This window comes from Orbicella faveolata, unplaced genomic scaffold (genome assembly GCF_042242905.1).
Source record: "Orbicella faveolata isolate gen_17 unplaced genomic scaffold, um_ofav_v1 contig_12, whole genome shotgun sequence".
NCBI lineage: Eukaryota > Metazoa > Cnidaria > Anthozoa > Scleractinia > Merulinidae > Orbicella > Orbicella faveolata.
In genome coordinates, this window is record NW_028301539.1 from 28603075 (window position 1) to 28625514 (window position 22440).

At 39.7% G+C, this 22440-nt stretch overlaps 2 protein-coding genes across 2 annotated transcripts; both read right to left on the minus strand.

The window, feature by feature from the left end:
* Positions 1–955: 955 nt before the first annotated feature.
* LOC149117439 (hydroxylysine kinase-like) lies at positions 956–6191 on the minus strand. Its single transcript, XM_089283182.1, has 2 exons — positions 4939–6191; positions 956–4013 (listed from the first exon to the last, which is right to left on the minus strand). Exons 1-2 carry the CDS (start codon positions 5461–5463, stop codon positions 3375–3377), a joined length of 1164 nt encoding a protein of 387 aa, XP_089139308.1. The 5' UTR covers positions 5464–6191; the 3' UTR covers positions 956–3374.
* An 840-nt stretch (positions 6192–7031) lies between these two features.
* LOC110058498 (SH3 domain-containing kinase-binding protein 1-like) lies at positions 7032–20690 on the minus strand. Its single transcript, XM_089283181.1, has 12 exons — positions 20535–20690; positions 20227–20451; positions 18034–18255; positions 17583–17866; positions 16788–16845; positions 14368–14576; positions 13338–13416; positions 12720–13100; positions 12172–12266; positions 11543–11608; positions 10548–10658; positions 7032–9990 (listed from the first exon to the last, which is right to left on the minus strand). The coding sequence occupies exons 1-12, from the start codon at positions 20536–20538 to the stop codon at positions 9661–9663; spliced, it is 2064 nt and encodes a 687-aa protein (XP_089139307.1). The 5' UTR covers positions 20539–20690; the 3' UTR covers positions 7032–9660.
* Between the last annotated feature and the right edge of the window lie 1750 nt (positions 20691–22440).

The following is a 22440-nucleotide window of genomic DNA, read 5'->3' on the forward strand; positions in this document are numbered from 1 at the left end:
CTGAACTAAACGACAAGCAATTTTCGGAAGTTTGGGTATAGCTCGTGAGGTTGTCGGAAATACACCTTTCTAGCTTAGGCGATTTGTTTTACCATGACAGACCGTTATTCTCTAGAGAATTGTTCTTTTATGAGTGTCTTCACATGACATGCAAGAGCTTCTCCTGCACATGGTCTGAAACGGGGCAACAAAGCACCTGAGCTAAAAAAAGATCTATTGTGGAAAATGCTGTTCTATTCGAGACTGGAAATTTCCTAAATGCAAGCCGTAGTTTTTGGTCGCATGGAAAGCGCCAAGCATCAACTAATTCAAGTAGTTAATGGATTTAGATTACATGTAGGCAGCCTGCGCTTGAGTACCGCGTGTTCTGGGTCGGTTCTGGAACTAAAGAAACCGAGGGCGCTTTCCATTAAACGAAAAATTATGGTTTTGATTTCCGTAAATTCCCAATGAGGAGTGGAACAGCTTTTTCCGGATTTTCAAGGAAAAAAGAACAACCTCGCGAGGTACACACAAATTTTCGGAAATTTTTCACAAGGGATTTTCGTTCCATTTCATATTCCTCCCGAAATTTCATAAAATTTCAGGTTGAATGGTTCACGTTTCGGAAATTCAGCAAATTTCGGATTTTCCGAAAACTTTCGCCGGAAATATCCGTAACAATTATCCCCCGTTCCAAAACAATCCGGAATTTTTGGCGTGAATGGAAAGGGACCCTAAAACAATTCTGAGATCACTGGAAACTAGATTAATAATGCAAAGGAATGTATTTTCATTCTTTGGGATGAATACAGAACTTTTCTTTCTTGGCTGGATCTGAGTAAAGAGCTTTGCAACCTACATGTTGTCAAGGTTGGAACTATAACTAGGTACACTTAACTCCCTCTTAATAAAGGTACTTATTAGGAGTGTCATCGTTGCCCCAGGGGTATCAAAACACAATGGGGTGCACAAGTTTTCACTAAGGACCCAAAACCTGCTCTAGCAGGTGATTATTTAATTGCCAAGATGTTTGAACACATTCAATGTTAAACACTGCAAAGCGCTTACAGGTAAGTTGAAGTCTGCATAAGAGCCAAGTGGCCCATCAGGCCAGCACTTATCTCCAGGTTTCATGTAGCATGAAATGATTAGGGGTGTTCCTACCACCCCCAGGATGGGATACTAGTCCATCGCAGGGTTAACCCCCTAGCATAAAAATTTGCTGGTAGACACTTATACACCTGGGTGGAGAGAGGCACTGTGAGAGTAAAGTGTCTTGCCCAAGAACACAACACAGTGTCCCCGGATATGGCTCGAATCTGAACTGCTAGATTCAGAGGTGAAAGGACTAACTATGAGGCTACTGAACCCACACCAAGCCTTTTTGGTAATAAGTAACAACAAAGCAAAATGGATCGAAGATGGTTACAATTACTGAAGGTCCAGTTGGACTACAGTTAGAATGACAAACTTAAATCAGTTTAGGCTAACGTTTCTAAGATGTGCTATCTTTAAACTCCTTTTTAATAAACAAAAAATGGGAGTAGTATGTCCTGTGGTTGCCTCAGGGGAACTTCTAACTATTTTCAACTCACTACAACTCCAGCCCATTAACAAGCAAATTAAAGTAAATGAAATTAACAAAGGAAATTAAGGTATAGGAAAGGTAAACAAACTAAAATAAATTCTGACAGGATTATAAATAGATTATATCTGGCTGGGATGTAGCTGATGGCCAGCTGCAGACTGTTTGAACCAGCTGAAAGGGAAATTCAATCTGACTGAAATTTCACATGAAAACAAAGACTTCCGTAAGCTTTGAAGCTGCTAAAGGCCAGGAAACCAGCAGGGCATGCTAATGTACCAGCTGGATCTTTTTTTTCAGCTACATCTCTGAAGGAGGATCAAAATAATACATCAACTGTGTGAAGTGCAAGTTTTCATAGCTGCTAAAATATACTAGCTGTTATGGGAATGATTAAATACAATTTGAGAAAGGAGCACACAGTTATCAATCTCTTAACTGTGAGTACTATTTTGCTAAATGACCTTAACAAATACTTCAAAGCTTTTTTGTATTGTGCAGTTCAAGATATCCATACTACCCCCACAGAAGGGATTGGAATTTCCTGGGGGGGGGGGGGGGTGGGGGTTCTGTAAGACCTAAAAATTTAAAGAAGTGAATGAAGCTTAATTGGAATTTCCAGTGGGTAAGGGAGATCTTAGTAAAAATCTGGAACTACACATTGCAACAGTAATGTTACTTAGAATACAAATAATACCTGCACAAGTAACATAAATAGCTTACAAAACCCTAACATTGCTTGAAATACTTGTGCTCTACTAAAAATAAACATAACTTACAAAGCTTATTTATAGATGAAGTTATTGTTTATGAATAATGCAACAATACCAAAAGGTAGTTTGGAATATGATCAATAAATGTCCAAAACTTGCAATACCTAATGACTTTACAGTGTAGAGCTACAGTGAGTAGAACTCCCAGGGAGGGAGGCAAAAATTCCTACATTGAAAAGGACATAGACTGCAAAACAAGTAAATGTGTGAGCATGACTGTGAGCGTGACGTGTGGGTGGCGATGCCAAGGCCCATGCTACCAGCAGCATTGCCACTCGCACATCACAATCGCACTGACTCATGCTTGCACACTTACTTGTTATGCTTTCTTCCCCACAGATTTTTGAGGAATAGAGACTGCTCACAGTCCAAAAAGGGCAGGGCTCCTTGTCATACTTTTTATGGGTTGAAAAAGTGGGTTTGGTACCTCTTAGGGTACTCAGCCTCAAAACGTCCAGAGCAAGAGTTTTTGCGATACCTTTCAGGACATTGAGCCAAAAAAATTTGGAGACATGTACAGTTAACGTGTTGTTTTAGAACTGGTACCTCTTTGGGTGAAAAAGATTTCAAGCCACGTCCACAAAACAAGATGTTAGACAAGTAACTCTTAGGGGTTGTCGTCAAAATTTTCAACGAGCAACCCTGTCCTTTTTATACTGGGGTCCCAGCCGGTAGAACTGTGCCAGAAGAAAGAGTTTTTAGAATGTGGCACTGATCATGAATGCTTTGAACTTCTATTAAACAATGGTCAGCTACCACTCCCCATGTTAAGCGCCTAACCTATAAGCATATCATTATCAGTAGCAAAACCAATCATCAACAGGAGATATGGCCAACTTATGAAAATTTAAACTAACTAAAAAACTCCCACCCTCTTGGAATTGCACTACAACACTTCATATTGGTCAATTCTTATTGTCACATTCCATTTTCACAAAAGATTAGTGAAAGTTATTGCTGAGCTTACCAGAGATCACTTTTATCTCTGACACTGATTGTAAAAAGAAGTCTTCCTAAACTTGTGCTGAAGGTCATCAGCGTGTTTTTTCACTCATTATTGATAGCCAGGAATTCAAACTCTCCTCTCCTGGCATAGAAATGTAAGTGGAAAGGATATCTAATGCCAAGTCACATGTGTTACTTAAATATACATTCTCTGGTTCCAGAGATTGTTTGTATTTTCCAATAACAATTGACTGAAAAAATCTTGCCGCTACTGACCAATACAAAAGGCCAAGCCCTGACTGCGACAAGCCGTGAATGCTCTGATATCCATGTAGCATGTGACCAGCCATTCTTATAGCCTCATTATGTGCATCACCTTGCTGCACTCGTAGCGTTATCACATACATCATACAAATGGCAACTTCAAATACCCTGTACGAAACAGACATGTCCCCAAAGTCTATGATACTGACAATTTCATGGCCGTCACCACACTGATTGGGAGCAACAATAATGTTTTCATCATTAATATCACCATGGATGATCTGTTTCTTTAGATTCCCAAGCTTTGGAATGACTTCATTAACAAAATTATTGTAGACATGGGTTAGGAGTTTTTGTTCAGTGTCATCATGGGTTGCAATCATGATGTAACTTTTAATGGTGTGTATCTGTGACAGGTCCCACTCGTGCTTAAATGAATCATCAAATCCAGAGTGGTGAAATCCCTGAAACACATAATATTTATTTTAAAAAAATTCTCTATTAATATTGAGTTAATAAAAAAGTATTGGCATAATCTAAAGGTGGTGTCATAAGGGCACATAAATAGAGTGGTTACCAATGAGTCATTGCAGAAAAGATCTGGTCCCCCTCACAGAATGCTTTTTGGTTCAGCAAAACAGCCATTCACAAGTTTTTGTCACAAGTAACTGTCACTGTTATTTCTATTGTCATGTCATAAGATAGAAATAAAGAAAAGTTTCCTGCATAAAGAAAGTTTATGTTCTAAAACTTGTTGTGAAACATTATTCCACACATTTTGTTGGTTTGGGAGCAGTGCAAAAGATGGAGAGAGAAGAATTAAGTGAGGAGTGTAGCCCAGGAAAGCAAGGCTCTTTTGCTCTTTGCTTGATGCTGTCACCACCACCCCCCCTCCCGCTCTTGCCCTCAACCCCCCCCCCCCCCTGAAACAGGCTACTGTAAGGGAAGCTGTCTCAGTGTACTAGTTTGGGAACATGCAAATGGGGTAAATAGGAAGGAAGCCATGTCAAAATAGACTAATTGAAATTAAAGAGCTGACGTAGTTCATATTTGAAGAAACTGAATCTCTTTAAAATTTGCTCAGAAAAATTGACCAACCCCTGCCCTCCACAAAAAAAAAAATAAATAAATAAATTATGCACATCACAAGATGGTGCACGCTGATAAAATACATGCAGCTGGATACAGGAATTGTACCCATTCCCAAGTCAGCGCAAACTAAATAAGCTAACCTGAGAGTGTTGTCTAGGGTGAAGTGGTGTTTAGGCTAACCGGAGTATAGTACTGCTTAGGAAAACCAAAGTGGTGCTTCTATTTAAGGCTAACCGGAGTACATTTTAGCGGTTCATTTTTAAGTGGTCCTCAGTGTATTTGTACGTATTAAATTACCTGTAGGGCTTTATTCATCTTTGCTACATAGCAACCCAGATTGAAGAGAAGCCCAGGGGTGCAAGGGACATCTTTAAACAGCTTGCCAGGAACAAAGCTGAGAAGACGTAGGGCGTTAACTCTCGCCTTGTGATTTCCTTCACTTGCAGCATCAGATGTCAAACAGCAGATCGCGGCAAATTCATTATTCAAAGCCCTCAAAGGAACTTGACACGTGAAACCCTGCTTCTTCAAGTATAACATTACTTCGTTCTGTGCATTCACAAAAGAGATATTCCCCGAATCCACGTGATTTAAAATCTTCAGGACGAATTCACATTCGCTCGTTTGCAGTTCATTTTCGTGATCTGGAAGTGTTCCTTTCATGTAAAAATTCCGGTCATCGTAACTAACAAATTCTTTCACTAACGTAGGATCAGATATACTTAAGCCATAGAGTGAACAGGCTAGTCCAATAGCTTTTTGTGTATCAACTACAGGCCGGATAAGGGCTAGGTTTCCTTCGTTCACTGTTTGAATGTCCATATTTTAGACTATTTGCCACCTCACTCTGTCCCTTTTATTTGGACCGTATCCAGAGGGCCTATCCAGATTACTTCGCGCTACCGGCCGGCCGGACTGCAGAATTTTACCTCGAAGACACGAAAAACGCCGTAGTCACCGTCTCGGCGCCATTTTGAAACAATTTTTACGCACTGCTGACTCACGCATGACATATCCTTCGACAGGTAACAGTGGGCGGTGCGAAAAACGGTAACGGAAGGGCCGCTCCTTTGAAAACGTTCCCGCTACAACTTTTGCCTGCTAATGAGGCAAATTTTGACCCAATATGGTGTAAGCTCTCGCAAGCCACCAGCTCCCCTAAGCGCCCTTTCGGTGGTCGCTTTAATACGGGCGGAAGGTTCGACTGCACCTTCAAGGCTAGTGGTCTCATCATGAAACAGAAGTGCCAAATTGGGCTTCATTTAGTTGGTTCCTAGCTTACGAGCAGGCGCGGCACACGTTTGGGGAGTACACGGGTGACTTTCCAATTAATGACCTTCAGTCCCTTAGCACTTCTACACCTCCCCGCCGGATCGTTTCGCTCGCCGACTCGCTCTCGGTTCCGTTCGCAGGACTCAAAAGTGAGTAGCCTGCGTAGCAAGCGTTTCCGTGGGGTTTGGAAGCAAAGAAAGACCGAGGAACGGGATTTTCGGTGTTTTGTCTGCGCGGAAAATGGGGCGAGAGCGAAAAAAACTAATAAAAGAGGGGGGTGGGAGAGGGGAAGCAAGTTTCCTTCCTTCCCCTCCCCCTTCCCCGTCTTTTACTCGCTCCAATTTTCGCGCTGTAATTCTTTGCTCCCGAACCCCACAGAAACGCTTGCTACGCAGGCTAAAAAGTGAGTAGCTGAGCTTCAGCATGCAGGAAGGTTTGCTATATCAACCCTCTTCTTAATTCTACTGCATCAGACTTTTAGTAGCCACATACCTTTCTAGAGTAAAATATTTATTCAGATTTCTCTGGGCTCTCCAACCTAGCCTACGTGTAGCCGTACCCTCCTCGCCAAGCTCAGGGGATGGGAACGGCTACCCGTAGGGAAGTCCAAGGGCCAGCCCTTACCCCCCCTCCTTCACTATTTTGAAGGCAAACGTCTGCTGAGACAATTCACCGAAACGTAATGAGTGGGTCCTCACTTGCAAATTTGCATTTTACTCATCGTCGTTCTGGCTGAGGCATTTCTATGAAGACTAGAAACGGCGGTGGAAAGTTTAGTTGTTCTTGTTGTTTTAAACATTTTTTTAGATCTGTTTTAAACCTTTTTAAGAATATTTTATGTACACACATCGCTCAAGCAGTATTCTTGAGTGGTAAAAACCGACTACCATATTCCCTCTTTCTGTCTCTCCCCCAGCCCCCTTCCCCGCTCTCTACTACAGTCAACTTTCGTTTCCGTAAACTTCCGAAAGTAGCGACCCTCGTTACTTTCGAAATTGACAGTCTTTGGGGCTCGACGAACTCAAAGTGGGTCTGTGGACAGACTGCTAGTTTGTTTACAGTTTACCTCATCTATTAATTAGTAACTAACTGAACCAAACAAAAGAGCGATACTGAAGTGTATTTCATTCTCAGTTTATTTCGTTGAACAATTATAATAACAAATCTCTAATTCTATCAAAACTTTTAAGCGTTTAACAAACCCTTGAACGATTCTCTGTTATTTTAATTGAGGCATGAAATTAGTGAATGTAATGTCATCATATCATTAGCTCAAAATGAGTGTAGAGTCTAAGATAATAACATTTGTATACTGTATAAAACTTTCGATCCTTAAACGGGCTAGGTCAATATTTTAGGTAATTATGCTTATTTTCGTCAGCTGAGTTCTAAACTCAGTTCAAAATCTTCACCACATATCAAAGCATGAATTCCGAGCATAATAAACGAAAATTACACAGGCTAACGTAAGAGACAACCCGAGATCAGGCGTTCTTTTTTTATTTTTCCTTCCCCCATTCTCCTCAAAAAAGAATGCCTGGTCGCACACTATACTAGAATGGGGTCGATGTTCTTCGAGTTTACTATAATACAATCCGTTTTAATGTTCTCCAATTTTGTCTACCAACACCCGTTTTTGGCTTTCCTGTTTCTTTCAAGTCTTCCTACATATTTTAAAGGATATTGTGATATTCCAGTTAATTCTATGACCAGCTGATAAGGGCTAACATTACCTAAAATTGGGTGACCTAGCCCCTATATACAATGCCATCGGTGGGTCCAGCTTCTTTTGGGTAAATTAAATCCTGAAGTACTGAAATAAAAGCTATTGATTTGTATGTAAATTCCCGGTCAAAAAATCTTAGATACTTGTATACAAAATGCCACTTTGTGACAAATCACTTAAGTAAGTAGTCATCATTCAGTTCCCCCCTACCACCCCAAAAGAAATGTCCGAATAATCGGATCGAGATCAACGCTGAACCTGGAGTGGCGAAGAGGAGGGAGGAGGGGGGTAGGGGGGGGGGGGGTGAAGAAAAAGGCCCCTTGCCTGAAACAGGAAGTGTCCAAAATCTTTTGAGCAGACATCGTTACATTTGTGGTACAAGGTGGATCTAACTTATAGTATAAATCCCATCCTCGATCCAAAAGCTTCCCACTTTGGGATCGAAATTTGATTGAGGTTTAAAGAGAAGAAAGAAAACCTCTGAGAACTGGGTGAATTGATTACATTGCTTCAGAGTCAGTGCACAAAAGTTCAGTAACATATGTAACATTCAAATACAAGGATTTGAGTAGTAATCACACATGTAGTATTTACCAATTACTGTATTCCAAGAGCGCGCTTTGGATATCATCCCATATCCAACAAGCGCGAGTGGAATAATTGTATTATTTAAAAACGCCCCCAAAACATAGAAAAACTAAACTAAAATTAAAAACGCCCCCCAAAATTACGCGTGTGTGTACCATATTTGTAGAGCATGGTATAATGGCTCGTATACCATGATAGCTAAGCCAGTGAAAACTCTTAAATTGATCCAGTTTTTAAAATGCTTACTATGCAGTACAAAGTGTTTCCCACCTTAAAGTTGATGTATAAAAACTAGTGGCTAGAGTAGCCATTTGACAAAAGCTACTGAGCAGCACTTTCATGTTTCACTTTCATTTTTCACCACATGAAAGGTACGTATATTCTAAATTTTGGCATTCTTCAGGAGGCACAGGGTTCGGTTCAATCTGTAGCACGCACGGTGCTTGACTTATTCTTAAAAACAGTCTGACATCTTTACGTTGGTTAGGCCACTCTTGGCAAAGAAATCAAAAGCTTTACATTGCATGTAAGCTAAGTCGTTCTTTGATTGGGTACAAGATAAGGAAACCCAACAAAAAGATATCAAAACGATGTCAAACATTCACCACTCAATCCCAGCCGTCAAACCGTAAATGAATTAACGTGGTTCTACTGTGATCACTCAAACAAAAAGCTACTGAGCAGTGCTTAGACGTGATACTGTTTATTATGCTGTACAAGGTGACTCAAAATGTTTAGTATGTCAATAAAACCTCAGTGAGTGACCATTCAAATGAAAGCTATAGCTCAGTACTTTCATGTGGCACTGTTTACTGATCATGCTGTACAAGATGGTTCAAACTGAATTTCAAAGACCTTTTCCCTACGAGACAGAGAATCTGCCTAGGGTACTTTTCAATAGTCACAAAGAGTTCCAACTTGTCAGGTGGGTTTCATTGCCGAAAGGTTTTATCGCACTTAAAAACTACAGCCTAATTTTTTCAAGTCAATTAATAGTTCGCAATCCGTCTTGATCTTGACCATTCGCGTACCTTCTAGGTTAAATTTGCCAGCCGCTGTTCGGGAAAAGAGCCCGCAAACCTTCCCTGACGGAACGTAGCCTGGGCACGAGAGAGCGGCGGAAATCAAGCCTGGTGTTTAAAACGATGGTGAACCATTAATTCTTTGGTAGCTCGTAATTTTGTGAAGTCGAAAAAATCTTCCTCCTGCCATCTGTAGTTTCTTTTTCAAAGCATCTATCTGTTCTTTATATCGAATTTCGTTGTGCACTAACTAAGCTAACACTATAACCTACCGTATGTATTTTTTATACACTTACAAGTAATGCATTTTTTTCAAAATTTACCTAAATTGATCACGTTACCTCCGTGACAAAAGCAGACCTAAAGATGTTGGAGATTGGAGATCTTCTATTAGAAACTTCCAGCTAATTTTCAAGAATCTTGGCGAGGCTTGCGCCGCTTTATTCTGTCAATTTCCACTTGAAGTGCCGCATTGCGTTTTCTTTCTTCGTCAAAGTCATTTGTAAGCGTCTCTATCTCGCTTGCGAATTTATCATCCAGTCTCCTTATATCTTCACTGTGTTTCTTATCCATTTTACTGATCATCTCGCGTAGCTCGGCAACCTCTTTTCGTAATTTCTCTACTTCACCTGGTGCTGTGGTAAAAGGTTCTACTTTCTGTACTGGTGGCACCTGGGCCTCATCTCTCAGGGATTTTCGCTTCTCTACCGCGTCGCTTTTGGGCGATAATAACGCAGGCGCCTTAATACAAAAGACAACTGAATCAGTGAGACTGAAAAGGAGCAATGACTGATGACAGCAAGCTTGTTTCATAATTATTATTATTTCACAGAAGGCAAAATGTAATTTCTGACGATTCAGGGACAAATTAGTAAGAAATTATCATTCTGACATCACGATAGAGAGGATTGCGGGGTGTCATGGGATATTTAGGGACTTCGTGTTCGTCCACTTTTGCTTTTGCTATAACAGCTTGTATGCATAATTGTAAATGTTCTACGGTTTTGTACCCTTTCCTTGGGTTCTCGTGCTGCTACATTAGATGATGAATACGGCCACATCTACAGGGTGGTTTTCTAGTGGTTTTTCGTATCTTGTGTAGCACAAATTCTAATTGTTAGAACCAGTTGTTGTATTTTGCAAGGATACAGATTATGCTGTAGGACGGAATACATCTGCATCAGATGACTGACTGACGCATCCTCAATAAATTATTTACACTGAATGTCTCGTGTTAGTGTAATCAGAATTTGAAGGAGAGTAGTGTCAATAAATACATCTTTCTTTCCATCACACACCTTCTCAGGCTCCGTGTGCTGTTTCTTCTCCCGAGCTTCTCTGACTTCCTTTTTCCAGGCTGGCTCTTTTGGTCCTTCTTTAGGACGCCCAGGGGGCACCTTGCTTGGTTCCTTCGAGGCGAACAAGAAGTTTGTACGATAAATGAAGGACTGAAGTAAGACCATCCGTAAGAAAAAGGACGGAGAGATGATACAACAAGGTTCACTTGACAAAAGAGATTATCTATCCTTTTCACAGTACAACATACATTACTATAGCTCTACTGGTGCTCTATCACGAATGCTGTTCTCTGATTGGCAACGCTACTCACTATTTATTCAGCTGTAGATGAGTAGCCTAGCAGTGTGTAGTTGTTGACAAAATGGCGACCGCTTCTTTGCGTTTACGAGTTGAAGTGTCTGTTAACATCATGCATTTAGATAAAGCCTTGAATGACTAGTAGATTTATGCTAAAACGATCTCGATCTCTATGCGCGATAATTGACGTTGGCTGCGCCCTTGTCAACTATCACGCGATAGAAATCTTGAGCTCATAATTTACTTGTTAATTAAAATTAATATTGTTCCAAAACGGAACAAGCTGGATTCATAGCTGGAAAGCTAACAAGTCGTACACTGTACTCTCAAGTCAGAGGCCATTGAAACCTAACATATTGTCCTCACAGTGTGTTTCTGCACAGGACATGCTCCACCCTAGTGCAATAATTGAGTAACAGCGACCTGCCTGGACAAAGCGTGACAAACGAATTGACTCATACAAGCGGTGGCAGGCTATGGCAATCGACTTGTATTATTGCTCCCATTAGTACTGTTTCATAAACAAGGCCTAACTGAGCCATGAAAACACTAAAGCTCCTGCCTGTTAAAAGGCAGCCAAGACAAATTGGGTGATGCATGTTTACGTAAATTCAGACTTTTTTAAATTAGTTATATGTGCAGACAGCTGGACACTGGCAGTGAAAGTGTTACTAGAAAGGAAAACTTTATTACTTACAGTTACAGGTAATAGATCATCAAACATGCTTCCACTAAGACGAGCTGAGTCAGTTGCTCGCCCATCCTGTAATAAAAGGTTTCAATTCTCTATCAGACCTGCACTGCATAACAATTATGCCTGATACACAATACCACACAAAGCCAATGGAAAAAATAAGAGTAATGATAAACAACATTAATAACAAGTAACTAGTTTTTTTTTTTTACCCAACTGTACATCATAAACAAGACTATCTCAGTCTCACAGGTTTACACAAAGCTATTACTTTGTTGGTGCGAGTGTTATCTTTCATATTTCTTGTTCTACATCATCAGTTGTCACAATGCAAACAATTAATATTGCACAGGTAAATATGCATGTTTGTGGGGGAGCCCTGGCTGGAGACAGTGCCTCTCTCCACCCAGGTGTATAAATGAGTACCAGGAAACTTAATGTAGGGGGGGGGGGGGAGGGGTAACGCTGAGATGGATAGCATCCCATCCAGGGGGCAGTGGAAATCTTCCTAGTCGCTTCATGCTACAGAAACCAGGATAAGCTCCGGCCTGATGGGCTTCTTGACTCGTATACTGAACATACTTTACATACGCACATTTGCCAATTTACGAACAAAGATAAAGGTACAACACCTTGGATGGGGGCCTCTTTTGAGGAGCTTTGGCTCTGTTAGCAGTCAAATGGTTTAATGTTTCTGTAGCTGGAATGTCATCAAAGGAAGTTGTGCCTGTGATGAAACAGAAAGTCATTAGGAAACATTCCAAGCTTGGTAGTCTACATGTAATACTTGCACTCGTAGAAAACTTGTTTCTTTTTGGTTGAATTGTATCGACTACAGGCAAGTTCACGCAAAACATCAAGGGCCCATCAAACATATTCAGCCATAGCAGTTGTTACAGCCTTTATTCAGAGCACTGGGATATAGTTCCAGGTTGCAAAGAAAACCAATTTTCTGGCTTGCCCTTCAGCCAAGTTGTAACCATGGTGTACTAGGCTAAGTACATGTAATGTCTCTATTCTGTTCAACGCCATTCAACGTGTTGACAGCTTCCTTTCAACATTAAGCATACCACAATACCAATTTGGATTATTGACCTGAATGGCTTTGTCAGGGACCCATGCTGTATTCTAACCCAGGGAGCATAACCTAGTACGCGATTAACAATGTTTTATGTAGTACCTTCTTCAGCACTCTCTGTCTTGATTGTAGGTGGTGTCTCTTTTTCTAACAGCTTGCCATCGACACGGTCCTTCCTATCCTCAGCACTTTTCTTTCCATTAACACTCATATTGTCCTCTGCCGCCTCCACCTTTTTCTCTGGCTTCTTCACCAAACCCTTTGGCTTCTTTTGGGCTGGTAGAGGTTTCTTGGGTGGTAAAACAGGTTTGTGACCTACCACTGGTGGTTTGGGTCTTCCTGGTGCTGGGAGAGATGGCTCTGGACTTGGCTCTGCAGGGGGTTTCCTAACTTCAGGTCTTGCTGGATGGTGGTGCTCTGGAGTGGCGTCAGAGTCTGATTCATCTTTAGTAGGCAGTGATGGAGCAGGCTTCTTTGCTACTTCTAAACATAAAAAAGAGTGCAATGGTCACAAATGCATAATACAAACTGTACGGGTCCATAAATCAAGAAAACAACTTAGACAAAATTTTATGCCAGCTAAGAAAGTTCTTCAATCTAAAGATTCCATTAAAAGGCGTGGATTGAGCACTATCATGCTTCTGCCCAAAATAAAACTGCCTGAGGGCAGGTACTGTATTAGAAACCTTACCCAGGCTACATGGAGGTGGAAATACTCACTTGGCGATTTTTTTACTTCATTCTTAACAGGTAAAACTGGAACACCTTTCTTGTGAGTTTGAGGAGGAGCAGCAGCAGCCTGTAATAACAAAAATAATGCTACATTTCTTTTTGTTTAGTAACAGTTCAATCATTACAATGCAACAGGAGTTTCATTAAGGGCGCCGGGCACTGCGCAAATTGAATCCTTTTGAATTTTCATTTTGTCTGAAAGCCCATGGTTTGCGGAGAAAAATGGAAATTGACATTTCTCACTCTCAAGATACACCTTAAGAATTCATGTACCTTAAGAGTAGTTAAGCTCATCAACAATCCATGAGCTTAGGGAATGGTGCCTGAAAGGATGATGGAGCCCAAGAACAAACTAAACCAAGCATGTAGGGTATCCATGACAAACCTGCGAGTGGCAACCACCAGGCACCGCCACACTGAAAAAACAGTGGGAACACAGGATACTTACCACATCCTTGCCATGAAGCCAAAGGGGGTAGACTGGACTGAGAGAAAAGCTTAATGAGACCTGTCCAGCAGTGAAAAACACGTGGATCGACTTGACATCTGAAGCCAAGCTGTAAAATTCAGGTGCCCCTGCACAAATCCCCTGGTCACACCATACCCACTCTGAGGGGGACTGCTGGCTAGCAATCATGTTTCACATTTAACTTAGCCTAAATTACATTTAGCCACATGTAAAAAGGTGGGGTCTGCATATGAGCCAAGTGGCCCATCAGGCAGGGCTTATCCCGGTAGCATGAAGCAACTAGGAGTATTTCTACTCCTCCTGGATGCTGGTCCATCCCAGGGTTACCCCCAACATTTAATTCGCCTGTGCCCATTTATACACCTGAGTGGAGAGAGGCACTGTGAGAGTACAGTGTCTTGCCCAAGAACACAATGTCCTTGGCCAGGGCTGGAACCCTGACTGCTCAATCCGGAGTCAAGTGCACTAACCATGAGGCCGCCACGCCTCCCAAGAAAGAATAGGTTCAACTGAAATTTAACGTACATCACCAAGTGTTTGAATCCTTACCACAGGAGTCGACAATTCTTCAGCATTTTGCAGTACTTCAACAAAGTTGGAAGGAAACATGCCAATTTTTCCACCTAGGTCTCCTTTCCACCAGCCTTCCTCTTCCTTGTCGATAACAGTGAGAATATCACCCACTGTTAACTTCAGCTCATCAGGATTTTCAGGTTCATAGTCAAATGTGACTTTGGCACGTTCAATCGGCTTCTTGGCTAAAAGAGCAAAAAATAAAGTTCTAAGATAGTCAAATCGCATTGTGGTATTGTGTAGGTCCAGAAAATATCTATACCTCTCCCACAGAAAGGATTCTTTCTAAGACTCCCCCACCCCTCTGGAAATTCCAATAATGCTTCACACGTTTCTTTAAATTTTTTGGTCTCACAGAACTCCCACCCCCCAGGAAATTCCAGTTCCTTCTGTGGGGGGAGTATGGATATTTTCTGGACCTGCACATTGCATATTAACTGTAACTACATTCAAAATGAAACACACATGTTATAACTGGTCTTTTTAAGTTCCTTATAGTTCGGTAATATGTGTGCCATACAAATTGTCATGGTAGTAGATGAAGTAAATGAGGATCAGAAAGGAAAAATACAAAATTTGAATTTTGAACTGCCATGTGGAAGAAAATCTAGTGGTGAACAATTAAGACAATAGAGTGTTTATGTCTCGGAAATATTGGTCTGTTGGTTGCCCCTAGGAAATTTGATGTGAACTCTTAAAACTACAGTAGCATATTTGTTGAACATCAAATTTCCGTGGGGAAACTATTAGCCAATACTTCCTCAACAGAAACACAATAAACCACACCAAGATATAACTGTACTAAAACACACTCTTTCAAAACACCTGAAAATACAAGCCCAAACCAAGCCCAAACCAAGCGCGGAAGTTTGGGATTTTAGTAGTGCAAACTCAAAAATATTATTATTATTGCAAAATGTTGGAAAAAACTTTCAATTTTCTTGAATTGAAGTCAGCGCTATCTTTGCAATACGGAAAGCTGAAAAATGGGAAATTTAAATTAATTAATTCAATTTACATTATATAATCAGTCTCAGTGGCAAAATCAGTTATTAGTGTTTTACTACTATTGTTATAACATGAATGCAAGAAGCATCAGTAATGGTATTAGTATCGTAACTTAAAAAGGGTAAATGTACTATTTTATAGAGTGAGTTATGCAAATTTTAGTATTGTAAGTAGCATGTGTAATTGCATTGTATTGTCAATTAGAGTAGTGTTAGCAGTTGTATAATTTACTGTTGTGAATAGTTATCACTTCTATAATTAGTAGTTGCAGTACTGTTGTAAAATAATAATAATAATAATAATAATAATAATAATAATAATAATAAACACCTGAAGCCAGCAAATTTGTATACAATCCCATCACCACTGTTCACTTGAGACACAGACCATATGGCTGGCTCTTGCCGTGTTTTCACCAGAGAGGTTTACTACGGTTACTGCTTACCGAGATTTCGTAACTAAACCGCAGTTATTAGAGAAGCTGTTTACACGGAACTAATTAACTAAAGTAGGCCGCATACAATGGACAGTTCAAGGTTTTCTTGGAAAGCAAGTGTTGGAATGTTGCACAGAAACTATTGGAAAATTATAAAATTTCTGACTTTACTCCAATGCCGAATGCAGGTCACTGTCAATTTGCAGGCGGTGATGTTGAGCCAAACTCTCCTTAAATGTAAAGCTTTGTAGATGCATGAATAGTGGAAAGAAAATTTGATATCTCGCTGAGCCTCTTCCCGCAAAAAACCTGAAACGGCATCTCCTGTGGAGACCGGGCTACGTAAATGTTTACAGTTACTTCTTCTTATTCGGGGCCACTTCAAATTTTAACATTTGCTTTTCTTCTCCCTAGACCTCACTTATGATTTTTTTTCTCTCTCTTTGTGGTAGGTCTTCTTCTAGTTGCACCTGCTTGTACACTGCTACTATAAAGCTACAGAGCTTCTAACAGAAACGAAACGCTTACAGCACTTGACGATGAAAGGGAAACAGCAGTCCAGGATTTCTTTGGCTAAACATGAGTTAATTTAGCTTTTTTGCCCGTTGACTTGAAACCTACTTTTATTAGGAGGAATCTTTGTCTATTTTTCTCTTCTTTACGGGCTAAACGCATGAATACTTGCTGCCAAGATGTCACGACAACGTCTGCTTTTCCTCGGTTACCGTCAGTTACCGAGCTAAACCATGCCTGATGAGGCGTTCAACTGTCAATAAACCTAGGTTGGCTTACTTTTGATTTTGCCGCCATTTACCGAGGTTTGCTACTGTGTTTACACGATTAAAAGATTCACTTCAGTAAAGTTAAAACAAAACCAAGGTAAACATCTCTCGTGAAAACACGGGCTCTATTTGTTGACAATAAATTAGTTACATAACTTTCATTTACACACCTGCTTGAACGATTGGAGGACTAGATGGAACAGGAGGTGCTGGTCTTGACTTGGCACTCTAGTTAACGAAAAATAAAATATCATCTTGCAATTCAATCAGCCAATACTTAATGTTCCTGCTTCTTTAACTAACTGGACATGTTCTCTGCTAAACAAACATACATTGTGACATCTTGTTCCACATGACTCATACCATGGTACACTGAGAATTTTTTTTTATCTATTGATACATTAGCACAGTAAGACTACATGCAATCAGCCAATCTCAAACCACAGTAAAACCAAAACCAAGGTAATCGCCTGATTACTTTCAATACTCAATTGACAACCGCTCTACTCACAGCCCCTTGGCCAATTCCAAAAACAGATGTTAGAGTTGTATTATCACTGGCATATGTAAGACCTTGTCAATGACAGGAAAAAATTTATAGCAGTACAAAATGTATGACAAATTGAAAATAGCATGATGTAATTCTAAAGTAAGATTGCCAATTTTAAAATTAAGAAGATTTCTACTTTTCAAGCTTCGCCATCCACAAACAAATCCCATAAGATTTTTCAAACGCTCACACTGCCATAAAATCACGCGCTTGCAAATCAATGTTAGCAAAAATATCGTAGCAATCTGACTAATTTCTCTTTTTATTTTCACCAGTCCTTCTATTGTCATCATTGTGGATGTTTTTGAGCTTTTACTATGTATCTTGGCACGTTTGTTATTCATGAACTGTTTTTTAGCTTCATGAAAATTCTTTTTCGTATTGTCCAGTGTCAACTTGGAAAATGTTGCCTTACCAAAGGTGTTTTTGTTTTTCCTGTCTCTTCACTCTTCCCTACATCAGTATGAACATTCTTTTCCTCAGATTTATCCTTCTTTTCATCATGGTGGACTTTCTTGAGCTTCTTCTCAGCGAGAATATTAGGATTGATCAGGTTTCCAAATCCCATCCCGCCTCCAAACAGGTTTTTTGTCTTCCCTATGCTAGAATGTCTTTTGTTCAGTCCAGTGTCATCATCATCTGCTGTTCCAGCTCTGTCCTCACTCCCAGACTCCTCTTTTTCTGGTGGTACAACTTCCTCTAAAAAGACAGAAATTCAAACAAAACATAAAGCAAAAAGAGTTGCAATCAATAGCTGTTGTTCACCAGACAGATATGTTCCTTTAGAAACTATGCCTAGCTCTAAGAAACAAACTTTCCTTAATGTTAATTACACAGGACATGTACAAAGCTTCAAAAACATTTACTTTGTATTTCAACATATTTGTCCTTGGCTTGGGCAACATCTTTTTCATCAATAAGTTCCACAAAATTGGACGGCAAGAGACCAATCACGCCATTTAAATTGCCACGCCACCAACCATCTTCCACTTCACATATAACATCAATCACATCACCCACATGTAATGTGAGTTCATCATCATCGTGGGCTTCATAGTCAAATGTCACTTTGGCCTTCTTTCCTGAAACTGTTGTTAACAATAAATACTACAGTCATTATAAGTGCACCTTTAAACAGGGATAACTCAAAATTTCCAGTAATGTGTATTTTGTAGGTGACCCATTCTTGGGATTTTTTGTTGTTGTTGTTGTTTGTAAGTATAATATTAGTATTGTAAGTAGTGTAAGTGTTCTTCCTGTAAACAAAATTGCATTTCATTCTTGGGAGTTGGAGACAGCCAAACATAGAGAATAATATGCATGGAAATAATACACAAGAATAATAAATTTGCCTTCACTTCTGGCAGTTCATAGGCTAAATGCTCCCTGCTCAATCTGCTGCTTTAAATTACTTGGTGCATTATCTCAACAAAAAGATACTGCTCTACTTTTACTAAAGAGGCATTTAACACATGTATCTTAGTATTTTAACTGGAACTGGCTTGAACACCTGTAGTGTTTCCAAATCAGAATTGGTAACAGAGGGCAGGTTAAATCTATCTGAACTAATCTGAACTAGGGCTCCTTACAAAAGCAAGAATGAATTTGAATGTATATGACTTTACTCCAAAGTCACTGACAGTTTTCCCTGCTTTTGGCATGTATTCATTCATTTTGGCATGGATAGTGGTTTCACCACTCACCTTATAAATATTTCAGGTACATAATTTACCTGAAATTAGTCCAGTCTTCTTTTCCTATGACAACATCTTAAGGCAAATATTGCCTTAAGTTGTTGTCACCGAAAACGAAGACTGGTTGCAGTCTCATTGTGAGGAGGATTCAATATATATTTATGTTTGGATGAAATAAAGTAATTCTCCGAGCCAGCAAAGACATTAATTTAAACCCTGAAGTTAGCGATAACATACCAAATAGATACAGTACCACTGTAACTGGAAATTAAAAAATAAAAATATATAAATTACACCTGACAGAAAAAGACTCAAGTAACAAAATACACCTATACCATAGAAAAGGGGTGATATAGACAAAAAATGTCAGTTGGAGTTAATATGTTATCAGCTGGGTACAGTGAAGATGTTGGGTGCAAATTTACAATCAGGTGGAATCATGTGACACCATATGGTGTAAACTACAATGTGATGTTTTGATACTTTCACATAACAATCCCTGTAAAGGGCCACAAAGGTTTCATGATGAAGCAAGGGAAACAAAGCAATCTGATGAATACTTAAGGAGTTGTCTGTTGTGGGAACAAATATTGACATCTTGAACTGATCACCAAAAGGAATCTTCTTTCGAGTTGACAGTGCTTAAGTCATTTAAAACAGGAAAAATTATGAGCACTACACATCACAGAACTTTTCAAGGGTTTTCTTTCACATCTACCACTCTAGTGTGAACCAATGGCTGCTGCGTAAAACACTCAATGCACCCATTTTAATTAGACATTCAAATTTATACAAAATGGCAAAAAAATATAAAAATTTAGGGTCACTTTTTGTCTTGTACAAAGTGTACAAGGTACATCAAACTCCATGTTGAAATCAAAATATTTGAACAGGTCTCTGATAGCTTACATGTATGTTAGAGTCTGAAACATTCCTAGAATTTTCTCAAGTAAAGACAAGCTTCAACAACCTCAGCACAAAACAGGAAGCTAAGTCTGAACTACTTTAATTGGAACTGACGTAAGGTTCGAAATCTCAACGAAACAATGGCGTTGAGGGAAAAACATTAAAAGAGGTTGTTAATACACGTATTCCGAAATGAATTTTAAAAAGCACAGGAAAACAAAGAATGATTTCGAATCTGCTAAGTCTAACCTCTCAAGTGTAAACTATTCAGCTAATTAAATTGTACAGTGAAATCGATTCAAAACATACACAGGGTAAATAATAGCCATATGCAGTACGATTTCTGTGGAAAGGTCTGTAACTGAAGTCTCAGCTTCCCATATATCTTAAGCTCAAACGAAACTGATTTATGGTTAAAGAATTCTTGATTTAATAAGTGCACAAAACTAATGATCTAACCTGTGCTAGAGGCCGAGGTTGTGGAGGGTTGTGGAGCGACCACTTCCTCACTAGCAGGAATCATTTCGACAAAATTGTTTGGAAACATTCCCTTTTTCCCGTTTAGTTCTCCCTCGCACCAGCCAACATCCACATCTACTATATTTTTGATGATGTCTCCAACTTCTAACGTGAGTTCGTCGTCTTGCTCAGGCTTGTAGCTAAAAGTAACGCGAGCTTGTCGACCTATCAACAGATACGACCACCATTCAGCCCACAAAAATAACACAAAGATTTGAGTGGGAGACCTCAAGGAAAGTGATACTTACTCATGGTGATCCCAAAATAAAAGAACAGCTAGAGAAGTCGAATCAGAAGCGCAAAATTGTCCTACATCTGGAGAATCATGAAGAAAATTGCCACATTTGTTGGAAGGAATTTTCCCCGGTCAACTTGGAGGAGTTCTCGAAACTCATGCCGAACGGTATTATGGGTCAACTGGTTGCTTGGTATCCGCGCTTTCAGCTTGCGTTTCCAAGGCAACAACTTCAAAACTGCTGACAGAAGCAACTTTTAACCATTTCTTGTAAACAATCAGGGTTATATTGTGGGAAATATTTCAGTAATAGAAAATATACCTTGATAAATCTCAGTTACTTCCGTGTGCAATCCCATGAATCATTACGGGCAACCAAAATTTTGACACCCGCCCCCTGTGGAGATGTTTTCCGAAGGTGGATGTTTAGGAAAAGAAAATGGCCATAACATAAGTAGAATAATTGAAATAATGAGATGTTTGAACGCAAAAGACAACAAATATGTCCTTTTTCTTTCTAATCTACTCGATCCGAAGTCACGCGAAGCTTCCCGTCATCACGCGCGTGGAACGGGGAGCGTTGCGTGACTGTGACGCGAAGCGCAATAAGAGAGACCAGATATGGGGTAATGGGCTATTTCCAGGACAAGGAAGCTGATTGGTCAGTAAGCCTGATAGTCCATCTACAGTCAAAAAGATATAAATGCTTTCATTAATCTAATGTTGCTTTCATATTTAATCATAAAATCGAATCGTCGATTGAATTAACGCAATTATTTAAGGACGGTGCCTACTTTTGTTTGTGCGCACACGTTCTGCGAATCACGCAAGGCATGGTTTAAGGTGGTATAGTACCCTCAATATGGACCAAAAAGTTTGTTTAAATATGGTGAAGAAAGATCAATTGTGTGCTATTGCACTCAAGAAGAGAAATTAAATTTCTAGAGTTTTACTCAAAATGGTTGCTATGGAAACCAGCCACAGCCTTTTGAAGTAGTGTTGTATAGTATTGACGCCAACACTTCCTGCTCTCTTACAAAACAAGAATTGACTGTCAAATAAGCATATCATGTAAGTTTCTGTTTTGTTCTGTGATATGAACCTAAGTTTTGACAGTTAACTCTTATTTTCAGTACTTTTTACAGCTTTATTTGGAAATAACCTCATTTTTTACCACACACAGTGGACAAATCATCTCATGTCACGTGACAGACCTTAAAATGTTACGATTTTTTTGGTTTATATCATTACGACACTATTGGTCTTTGATGAGCCCAAATTTCAGAAATTCTACTTAAAAACCTTGCAAAGTAGAAATGTTGGCGCGAAGTCAGTCGGTACAAAAGTGAACTTTTGAGAAAAATGCACTTTAAGTTTCTTACACGAAGTATTAAGCATTTAACGAGCCACAAATAGTGGGGGGGTGCAGATTGGATCTCGGGGGAGGGGGTGCAATGGTTGTTCTATTTTGTAAAAAGTTACCGCAGTTGTGGGAAATATTCCTTGTCATAAGGGAAATGAATGAGATGGCAATTTGAGGCAAAGCTTTTCACAAATAATTATACCAATCGAGTTGTACACGTCTTAAAAGTTTTTTCTAAATAGTTTCGTTCATATGAGTTAAAAATAATCTATATTTTTGGTCACGTTCTTATAGTAAACAGTCGTTGCTATGGCCGTTGCCACGTGAAGAAACTTATACCACTGTGTACTTTCCTTAAATTTCACACTCATCTGGAAGGAAATTCTGCAAGATCGTTTCAAAATGTTTTTGACAAGTCCTCAAGGGTCTTAAGTCTTGTATTTCCAAGAAATTGAATTTTTCATGAACATCGCCATATTTTAGGGTACCATACCCCCTTAAGCCCCACGCGCGCGCTGGGTTGACATGACGCAATCAACTACGCTACCAAGTACAC

Bases quoted from the DNA above. Each gene is read 5' to 3' on its own strand.
- LOC149117439 (XM_089283182.1), bottom strand. From the start codon at position 5,463: ATGGACATTCAAACAGTGAACGAAGGAAACCTAGCCCTTATCCGGCCT. The intron at 4,014-4,938 runs GTAATTTAATAC...TATGTGTTTCAG, and splicing joins AGATGAATAAAGCCCTACAG to GGATTTCACCACTCTGGATT.
- LOC110058498 (XM_089283181.1), bottom strand. The intron at 13,101-13,337 runs GTGAGTATTTCC...TTTTATGTTTAG, and splicing joins TGAAGTAAAAAAATCGCCAA to AAGTAGCAAAGAAGCCTGCT. The intron at 10,659-11,542 runs GTAAGTAATAAA...TTCGCCTCGAAG, and splicing joins ATGATCTATTACCTGTAACT to GAACCAAGCAAGGTGCCCCC.